The following is an 11221-nucleotide window of genomic DNA, read 5'->3' as shown; positions in this document are numbered from 1 at the left end:
ATGGGTCTTGCTTTTTTTTTCTGATAGCTTTACTTTCACATCCTACTTTTGAAAACATTACTTGCGTCTATTTTTGTTTTTTTAATCAAAAATTTTCATTTTTACATTTCTTTATCGTTTTGTTGAGCTTTTCCTAATTTATTATCCGACTTTTTAATGTTTTGTTTAGTATTGATTTCCCCAATTTTTGTGTTTTGATATATATATATATATATATATATATATATATATATATATATATATATATATATATACGGTATTTTTTGTTTTGTTTTTGCCTTTTTTTTTAATTTTGTAGTTTTTGTTTCTATTATTTGTCTTTTTTTTTTTTTTTTGCCTTTTTTCCAATCTAATGCCTTATGTTTGAATTGCATTATATTGTCTATTTTTGAATTTATCATCCACGTATATAATATGGGTAAAGTGTATTTTATTTCTCCTTTGTATTCAACTCAGGAGGCATACATTTTAGTGATATATGGGTCTACTGGTTGCTTTATTAGTGTATATTGTGATGGACTTTTTTTTCGATTGTATTATTTATCATGTGGTTTTTATTTGTCATGCGCTGTGAGAAGCAATTGAATTTCGTTGTTTTATTTACAATTTTACTTTGCGCTCATATGTTGGCCGTTGACGTGTATCAGGTCAAGGGCAAATCTGCCACATCCAATATGGCGAATGTGCTTACGGGTCGCACCAACTGGCAACACAACGGATGGCCGACAGGGAGGCGACAGAGTACACGCCCTCCCTAGGTGCGGCGCTGCCGCTGCTGCTGCAACTCGCCCACGAAGAAGACGAGGACGACGACGCTGCTCTCAAAAGGGTGGAGGAAAAAAAAAATCACAAACTCCCCGATTCCAAACAACATAATGGAGCATAAACGGCACGATACGCTGTCCAGGCGTGTTTTACTAACTGGATTTGTGGTTTTAATTCTCGCAGGTGAGTGCAGTTTGGTGGAGAAACGTGGTTTCCTCCGGGTGAGTTGTGATTTCAGGACACTCGACGAGGTTGTATCGAGAATAACGCACGAGCAACACCTTCACGCTATTTCCTTCAATAATGCCGCATATTTAACCATAATTAACTCGGCCGAACTCGTCCCCGGTCCGGTTCGCTTTAGAATAAGCATCATCTCGACCCCACGTCTTTTTAGGAAGAGAGCTAGTAAGGTTTTGGAGCAAAGCGCACCAAAACACAAACAAGCCTCGTTGGCCTTTTGGGGCCGCACAATTTGTCAACCTGCTCGCGATTAAAACCACATTTGCTAGGTGGTATTTGTAGAGAAATATATTGCAACACTCGGTGACAACAACGAAAATGAAATGCATACAAGCCGTCTCTGACGTAAGTCATAGATATGGTATGCTTTACAGTGGATCAGTGTGTGTGTGTGTTTAGTTCGTTTATTACTATTATCAGTAAATATAACTGCTTCTTTCTATCCCATTGTAGTGAATTTCTCTTTTGAATGAATACATTATCAGGTAACAGCGGTTGGTTACGTCAGTGTGTCGTGAGGGAATGAATCCATCCATCCATTTTCTTGACCGCTTACTCCTCACAAGCCATATCATTATTCATGTTCTTGTGAAGCCAGCATTTAATGAATACTGTTCAAAAATAGCTCATTTCTTCAGATTGTGTTAGTTTAGCATCGACTTCCTGATCTCTGCCAGCTATGCTCACAGTACAGCCTGGCACCACATCATTAACATAACTGCGATATTGCTTAAAATATGTATCATCAACACAAATTGATAATATTGGAAATGCATTGTCGATATGTCACCACGATGTATGAAAATTACTGACCAAGTCACGATAAGATAGAGTTAGTTGTTTGCAAGTGACAATATCGATACAGCAAAAAAGTGAACATGCAGCAATTGATCTTTCATATCAGTATTATATAATAATGAGCTAGTTGAGGATAAGTGTTGAAGAATGGATGGGTGGTATCACAACCAGGGTGGAAATTGCAGACTAGGTCATAATACGATGATGATCATTCCAGACTTTGTATCTAATAATAGTATTTTTTTTTAATAAAGTATTTAAAAATGAGCCACAGTGAATGCCTGCCTATTTGGGGTTCAATATTAATCAGTTCTCCTAGTTGCAGTTATGAGCTATCACTTAATTGCGGTATATATGCTCCTTTTCAAAGCTCCAAAATGCCACAGCCTATTACAAAAAAAAAGACCACAGATTAATCAATTTAGTAATCAAGGCCGCAGTACTTGCAAAAGTGACAGCTGCCATGTCGGTACTTGAGAGCGGCACGTTATGTTACGTTATTATTCCAACCGTATTTTTTTAGCTTGGAGGCGAGTGGCAAACAAATATGGAGCCGGTCTGATTTCTCATGCGCTCACGCCAAATGTCACTTCTCATGTTGACTGTTGACAGGTCTAATAGCAGCAGACAGGCTGACTAAGGCTTGCTTCCCTATTTGGTGTTGTGAAATATAGAAATCATTTTTTAAAAAAAAACTGCAAAGCCAGGCACTTATATTATTTAGTTCAAAGGTGATGTGCATAAAAGTTGAATAAAAAATGATCTAAGTAAATGTTGGACAAACATCTCTTAAAGATTAAATGCATTTTTTTTTTTTTTGTAATGTAATGTAATTTCTGCATTTCACAGTAATGTATTTAAAGTTATTTGGATTGGCTGGCAACCAGTTCAGTGTGTACCCCGCCTACTGCCCAAAGCCAGCTGGGATCGGCTCCAGCACCCCCGAGACCCTAGTGAGGAATACGCGGTTAAGAAAATGGATGGATGGATGTATTTAAAGTTAAGTACAAGCGAACTGTACTTAAAAGTATTTGTTGATCCCTCTTCATTTTCTTGCCATTGCTTAATAAAATATTTGCATTCATTCTAATATGTCTAATTTTATTTCATGTTGTTTGCAACTATTTTTTGCTGTTTGACGTATAGATTAGATTAGATTGAAAGTGACATGTTTTTTATGTTGTTTCCCAAAATGTGTAAACAGTTATTTGAAGGTTTAGAATTGTGTGACGTCATGTTTGTATGTTGTAATCACGTCTTTGATCAACTGTTGAAAGGAGACTGATTTTGTCCTCTTTCATCTATAACCACTTCAAACATTAAAGAGAATGTTGAATGGGAGGGAAAAAAATGTCTTGTAACTTGTGACTGTATTAATGTTGTTTCTGTAAAGCACTACGGTTGTTTGAAAGTGCTATATAAATAAAGATGATTTAAAGGAATACTTGACTCATTGAGCCATTTTTAGCCGTAAAAAGTTAATATTTTGTCTATAATTAATGTGGTAATTTCATATTTTTTCATGTAAAATTAATACCTTTTAAAAAGTAATTTTTCTACTTGCTGTTGACTGTTGATAACATCACCTGTGCTGAGGAAGTAGGTAACGACAAACAGGTGAGCCATGATTGGCCGTTAGCTACTTCCTCAGCACAGGTGATGTCATCAGTCGACAGCATGTAGAAAAATGACTTTTTAAAGGTATTAATTTTACAGGAAAAATAATGAAGTTATAATGAAGTTATCAAATTCATTCCGGACAAAATATTAACTTTTCACTGCTGAAAATTTGTTCAATGAGTCAAGTATCCCTTTAAATTGACAACCGTAACATCTATGCTAATTTCCTTGAGCCTGTCTAGGGTGTGTTTACGTTACTGGATATGTTAGCTCTAAAGGCGGTGAACTTGCATTTGACAAAATTTTATGGTTTGGGTAAAATGTTTAAATAATCAATATTTATTCATACACATTTGTTTTATGGGTCAGTTTTAGTGTCAACTGCAACTGGGAGTGACAAACATCTTGAAGCAAGCACAGTGTGCCTCTTTCTTGGAGAAGTGTGTCTTTTTGGTTTGTCAAAGTGTTGTTCAAATTGTAGTTTGTAAAAAGCCCAGCTGTGAGGGAATTATAGTACCTTCATTACCATTTTTTTTTCAGGAGTTACTGCTGCTTAGCTCGTTCATACCGCATTTTTTTTTAGCGACATAGAGCCAAATAACAAACCCAGCTTGCTCCGCCTTTCAGCCTGGACGCCGACGCTGGCCATCGACATCTACACCGAGCCCGAGGTGATGGTGGAGAACGGGACGGCGTGCGTGCTTCGCTGCACCTTCAAGTCCAACGAGGTGATCAGCAGCCACGTCACCGTCACCTGGAACTTCCAGTCCAGTCAACCTGACAACCAGTTCTCCAAAGCGCCGTACGCGGTGAGTCGAGCGGGGGGGTAGCAAAAGACCTGTAAGACCTTCCTGCGTTGCCCAAAGGATGCCCGTTACCGCCGTTGTTGTCAAATGTGCTGACGCGGGAGGAGCAGAACCAGCTAACGCGAGATCAGTGATAAAATGACTGGCAACAATTAATCGACAGCTATTCGGTTAATCAATTCAAATTATTCGCCGGCTATTTTGATCCCCCTCCCTTTATGTCGCGGCAGATCTTCTACTTTTACAACGGGAACGCGGCCCCCGCGTCGAAGGAGTTCAAAGATCGGGTGCAGTTCATCGGCGACATCAACAAGAGGGACGTGTCCATACGGCTTAACCCAGCGCAGTTCAGCGACAACGGCACCTACTTCTGCGACGTGAAGAATCCGCCCGACTTCACGGGCACGCCGGGTCGAACCGAGCTGCGCGTGGTCTCCAGAGGTGAGAAAAACCTAAATTAGTCACCAAAAACAAAAAATCACAATATCAGGATGATTCTCAGGGCTCCCTCTAGTGGTTTGTGAAAGAAAGTGCAGTTGAAACACAGTTGCGTTGAAATCTTTTAAGATTTGTTTTTGTCAAGCATCCCCAACTTAGAGAGTAGTGTATCTTGTCACTATCATGTGGGTCCGCATTCTTGTGCGTGTTTATTGTCAGGTCTCGGAAAGCGTGCGCCTGCATGTGGCAGCTTGTTTGCCTCCCTTGAGAACATTCCCTGCGACATGTGGAAAAACATCTGAGACGAAAAAAGTTTGCCCCCAATGTCAAGCAGGATTTCACGTGCAACTAGGCTGAGTTTAGACTTGGATATGCTTCGTGGTAGTGTAAATAGAAAATATGCGTGGAGGTGGCAGAAAAGCACCAACCTCATCCATCTAGCATGTTTACAATCATTAACGCATGTTATATAAAGGGCTGTTAAATTATTCAACATTCACAGGAAACTTATCAGTAGTATTAGCTAGCAAGGTTAAAAAAACACGCTAGCACAAACCACTGACCTGTATATGTGACTGGATAGCCGATATACGCCAGTGCAAGCCGTTCAAGTCACAGGGTGGCCATCTTGCTACTCCTACCTTGCGAGCAAACTACTGTATAAAGTTTATACAGTAATCTGCTTGCCTGTAGCTGACGCTACCCTTCAGGAGTTTTAACATCATGGCAAATCATGAGGATCACTTCCTGTTTTACAACAATGAACCCACGACTATGTCTGCGTTTTTCACCAAAACTTCACCGGTTTGGAAATACTTCAAAATTGACGAGGACGAACCACACATTGCAGAATGTGAACTTTGCGGCACAAGACTCGCAAGAGGCAGAATGAAGAGTGCATCGTTCAATACTAGTAACTTGCTAAAGCACCTCTAGGCTAAACATTTATTACAAGTGAATCCTAAACTAAAAGACCATTTTTGTGTTTTATTTTTAGCGTTAACACTATTGAAGAGTGACTTTGCTGTTTTTTTTGTTAAAATTAAAGGGAATATTTTTGTTTAAAAATAACTTTTAGTGATTTTTTTTTTTTTTTTTTATTTATCAAAATGTACTACTGGTATCGGCACTTGGTATCGGTGAGTACTGAGGGTCTGAGTATCAGTATCGGTCTGTAAAAAAGTGGTTTCGAACATCCCTAATATATATATTTTTTTTATTTGGTGTTTGTGCAGAATCTCTTCCTCGGAGCAACACGGCCGTCATCGTGGGATCTGTGTGTGGGGTTCTGGCCCTGCTGGTGCTCGTCTTGGTGGCCATCTGCGTCGTGATGAAGGTGCTTCACAACCGCCACGATTACGAAGGGTAGGTCGCCCGTCGTTTCGCACCGTTGTGACACCCCTTGCATTTTTTTTTTTTTTTACCTCATTTTGTTCGCATTTTGATGAATGAGCTGCCATTTTATTGCAGCTACTTGTACACTACTCATTCCAAAAAAAGTTTGAGAAATTGGGATTTGTTGTGAAAAAATTTCACAATGAGATTAATTTGCACTTAAACCTTTGCAGGGGAACTTAATTTGACCTTTGTTGCAACCAGCTGATGAAACTGTAAGCCCCTAAAACCGGGAATGTGGCCTGTTTTACTGCCACTTCACTTCTCTTCCTCCGCTGCTCCTTCGGTGGACACATCTTGTTTGTGTTGCGACCTGTTGATGACCCTACAAGCTGAAACCTCGCTTAGCGTCACAGAGTGTAAGCATGTTGCGACAGAAAGACTGGAAGACTCACAGAAAGGCATCGAAGTGGACGTCCAACACCATTTGTGAGTTCCGTCGTTCAGCTCCTTGTTAAAGAACAGCAAGTTGAGGAAAAATTACTGAGGTCAAAGTTCACCTGTAAAGGTTCAAGTGCATTTTAAGTTCATTGTGAAAACTGTGACTAGTTTATATGTGATTAATGAAGAATATGACTGGTCTAACAATATGTACGCCTCATAACGCATTGCATGGCTGCTGGGTTCACCTTTTGATTATTAACAGTTTCCTTCGCAATCAATCGGGTAACCGAACTGAGCCGCTTGGTGGGAACAAATATTTGACAAAATCTGACCCACATTAACAAGTGCGTTGCGACCTTTCCGCCGTGGTTCTTGGCGATCTTTGGGGTTGCTGTTTGCTGTGGTGCCGCTTGCTTCCATCCGCCTTTTTGTTTGTCAGCATCATTGTTTGTCCCGCTTTTTACAACGCACTAACCCGCTGCACGCTAACTTGGTCTGATCAGTCAGTAAAGCATGTTGACGTCGCTAGCAGCTTAGTCAAAGCTCATGAAGTGGGTTACACGCATAGCCGGTGGATGTTGTGCTACCAAAAGTGACCTGTGAGAGGCAGCACGGAGCCACAAGGCATCCTGACAGCTGGGGAATAACAAAGAAGAAATTTGAAGAAGCTAGCTGTTAGCTTAATCTGTTGCAAATTATCATATTATTGTGGTGAATGAAACATTGAAGAAACACTCAACACAACCAGCTGTTCATGATTGTTCTCTTGTACAATCAGTTTGGCCCGATTTAAAGGGATACTTTATTTATTTTTGCCATTTTTCGCAGTCAAACATTAATATTTTGCCTGTAATAAATGTGATATTTTCATTATTTTTCATGTACAATTAGTACCTTTAAAAACAAATTTTGCAACTTGCTGTCGACTGAAAACGACATCACAAGGGCTCAGGTAACCAATCACAGCTCAGCTTGTGAATGTCACATGACCAAATCTAGAAAACAGGTGAGCTGTGATTGGTTACCTGAGTCCTTGTGATGTCATTTTCAGTCGACGGCAAGTTGCTAAATGTGTTTTTAAAGGTAGTAATTGTACATGAAAAACAATGAAAATATCAAATTTATTAGAGACAAAATATTGTTTGACTGCCAAAAATGGCTGAATAAGTAAAGTATCCCTTTAAGGGAAATTGCAAAAAAAAAAAAAAAGAAAGACAGTGAATATGCACTCCACACACAAAAAAACAAAACAAAACAAATATTTTGTTTATTTTGAAATATTTTGCTTTGGACGCCGTCCATTATTTTGCCTTTTCTAAGACTCGTCTTGTTGGAATCTGCTAGTCGGCAGCTTGCAAAAGTGACTGGAAGAGTCCACTCAGCAGAAGGGTTGGGGGTGGGACAGAGGAGTGGCAGTAAAACAGGCCAAAATCCAGATGTCCCATGATGTCACCAGCAGGTTGCAACAGAGGGACTGGAAGAGTCACAGAAAGGCATATAGAAGTGGGCGTGCTCGGGAATGATTTGATCATGGAATTTTTGGGAGTAGTGTGCATCTTTGCTTCAATGCCCCGCCTTCTCATCACTCAGTCATTTTTATGTCCCACCCCCCCCCCCCCATTGTTTGTGTCCGTCTTGTCCTCGTCTGCCCCATTGTGCAACGACGACACCGTGGCAAAAACCGTAACCCCAAACTAGCTGTGTAAACTTGGAAAACGCGCGCGCCCCGCCTCCGCAGCCCATCAAGAAGACGGAGCCCAAGCTGGAGGGCCCCACGAGTACCAGCCCCTCGGGCCAAGTGCAGGTAGGAGCCCAGGTGACCCAAGCACACCCCCAGCCATGTCAATCCAAAGTAGTTAAAAGTAAAAGCGACGGTCGGCGTCAGGATTGTCGGCTGGCGAAATGACGTCACGTGTTGTGTTTTTGGCAGGGCCCGGTGATATATGTCCAGTTGGACCACTCGGGCAGCAAAAACTCCTTCCACAAGATGGAGCCGGTGGTCTACGCCGACATTCGCAAAAACTGAAACGGACTGACGGGGTGGGGGAGCCACGCACAAAACAAACAAAAAAAAAAAAAAAAGTCCAAAACACACACAGACAGTCAAGTATCAGACCTCTAGTATCCGGTGCTCTCGGGAACGCTCGCTTCTTTGTACAGGGAAGCCTTTTCTTTCTTTTCTTTAACACATTTACACTCCCGTTGTTTTGTCGTTATTGGCTTGTTTTTGAAATAAGCTCGCGTCAATGAAAAGCTGCTGCACATTTGGACACACTGACAGAAATTTCCAGAAGCTTTCGACATTCCTTCCCCAGCCAACCAGATTTATTTTGCTTACTCATAGATTTATTTATTTATTTTTTTAACCTGTGACTACGGTAAAAAACAAAAAAAAAACAGAAACAATTGTTTTGATTTTGCATTTTCAGCTTAATGCGACTTTCAAAGGAGACGTATTACGCACAGTTTTCACAATTTCGATCGCCAGTTGTAAAGTGGTTACTATGACAACGATGATGCAAGTGGCTACTCGGTGTTGTCGCCAGCTGACTTTTTCCCAACGATTGTTTGTCATAAAAACTGACTAGCGAGACATCCGGACACTTTTTGTGGCGTCTTGGAAGACTCTTGAGATCTTCCGTGTCCAGACTGCAAATAAACAGCGCTTGCGCAAAAAAAGTCCACTTTCCAAAATATGTCCCCATATAGTTTAAAAAGGACAAAATGTTAATATTGCTCAATCACATGCCCATCCCTCGAAAACATTTTAACATTGTTTTCGTGTCACATTTTGTCATCAGCGGGAAAACGCTTTGGACCACCGGAGTCAGCAGGGCGTAGAATTATGATTATGATAATGATATTTATCATTCATAACAACACAGTGGAACCTCCAAGCTACATTTATTTGTTTACAATCTCAAGTTCTTACATTTTACTGGTAGGAAATAGTGTCGGTAACAACAAAATCGTCAGTATCGACCGTATAGATACAGAATTTAACATTATTTATTCAAGTATTATTAAAGGTAAATACATTAAAACTACTTTGGCATAACAACAAACAAATATCGTCCTAAAATTGTTATCACACTGTACTGGCGATGTTTGTATACTATTTCTTACGTCATTTAGCTTTTGCGTAATTGTAAAACTACTCAATTTGTGACAGACACCACAAACACATTTTGTGTGTATTCAGGCAACAATATCGCAATCTGATTTTTTTTTTTTCAATATGAAAATAAAGTAGTAATATTACAAGTCAGATTTAAAAAGCTAAATGTGTACATAATTTTTTTACTTTTGAAATTTTTTTTTTTTTTTTTATTGTAATAGATTATCTGCATGGTAATACTGACTTTCTTTTTGTAATATTACAAGAATCAAGTGGGAATGTTATGACAAATTGCAAACAATGCAAGATAACATCACTTCATTTGTTTCCCTCATAAAATATTAATCAAATTTTAACATCCATGTTGTAAAAATTTCAATTACGAAAGTAAAACTCGACTCTGACAGAAATTACAATCATAATTCTCCTTAAAAAATCTCAGCAACATCACTCTCTTCTTATAATCAGACTTTAAAAATTTTTTTTGACAATTTCGCTGAACGCCAACATAAAATGTACTTTTTCATTAAAAAAAAATAAAAAATAAATCCTATATTTGTTATAATGGGCTATTCACACAACAAATGCCAACACAATTTTTCCACTGACAATAAAATAAACATTAGAGTTGGACACGTTACAAAGAAAGCAAGTAAAACAAAACAAACAAAAAGAGTCAAACAACTGGGGTGGTCTTATTTATTTATTTTTTTATTGTATTATTTTTTTGGAGATTCCACTGTGTTCTTGTGCGCGCTAAGTTAACCATTTTGCATGTAGCCTGGCCGCTAACGGGTGGGCTGGCTAATTAACGTTACTGTGAAAGCATGTCGGTGTCGTCCTTCCGCGCCTCATTAGAACATTTAACAAGGAAAAAAAAAATTCTGGAAAATTCATATATAAACGTTTTTTTAACTTAATTTTTTTTTGCATGTTGAAAGTAAATACAAAATGTTCTCTTGAGGCGGAACTGCTGTTTTGCATGCGATCTACTAACGTGATGATCCTATTACCAAAAAAATGCTTGTTGACGTGTAAGCATTGAATTTTATTTAAAAAAAAAAAAAAAAGAAAATAAAAGAAAATAAACGGGCCAAATGTGTTCATCATCCGTGTTCCAGCTTTAAAATGCATTTTTTTACGTTTGGAAGCCAAATTGAGTTGATGTGAACGACTTGTCATTCCCCCATGCGTTATGCGGTCTTTTCGTATCCATGTCACGTCACGTCACGGATGGATGGACTTCATGCGTGTTACTGTTTATTCCGAATGCATTCCAGTCTCATGAGCATGCCCCCCTCATTTTTTGTGGTAAAAGCTGTGCCTGCAGGAGTGTCGTGTAGTGACTAAGATGAGCCACCTGAGGTCAGCATTTGCAATGCCGATTAACATGCTAACGAGATAGACTGATACAAAAAAATTATAACTTTTACTTATAATATTGTAATTTTTTTTCTTTAAAAAAATTTGCATACATGTATCCTCGTAAGAAATTTTTTTTACTTTTTTTCTAGGTTATGAAAACAGATATGAAAACATATTTATTTTTTTAGTAAACAGAATTTCTTAAAAAAATAAAATAAAAATTCAAAAAAGAAATTGACAATATTAAATACAAAAGTGTGTGTGTGTCGGGTAGTTTTATTGCAACTAT

The 11221-nt window shown here is 38.9% G+C and overlaps 1 protein-coding gene across 2 annotated transcripts; it reads left to right on the top strand.

Moving 5' to 3' along the window:
- Positions 1-805: 805 nt before the first annotated feature.
- Positions 806-11060, top strand: mpzl1l (myelin protein zero-like 1 like). Of its 2 annotated transcripts, none has more exons than XM_077505355.1 (6): positions 806-948; positions 4054-4235; positions 4463-4673; positions 5906-6035; positions 8148-8253; positions 8380-11060. In XM_077505355.1, exons 1-6 carry the CDS (start codon positions 876-878, stop codon positions 8473-8475), a joined length of 798 nt encoding a protein of 265 aa, XP_077361481.1. In that variant the 5' UTR covers positions 806-875; the 3' UTR covers positions 8476-11060. The 2 variants fall into 2 exon arrangements, with proteins under 2 accessions (XP_077361481.1, XP_077361482.1); XM_077505356.1 differs by lacking the exon at positions 806-948 and adding an exon at positions 3482-3507.
- The last annotated feature ends 161 nt before the right edge of the window (positions 11061-11221 follow it).

This window comes from Festucalex cinctus, chromosome 18 (assembly GCF_051991245.1).
Source record: "Festucalex cinctus isolate MCC-2025b chromosome 18, RoL_Fcin_1.0, whole genome shotgun sequence".
Lineage (NCBI taxonomy): Eukaryota > Metazoa > Chordata > Actinopteri > Syngnathiformes > Syngnathidae > Festucalex > Festucalex cinctus.
The sequence above is the reverse complement of the archived record's forward strand: the minus strand, read 5'-3'. Positions and strand labels throughout refer to the sequence as shown.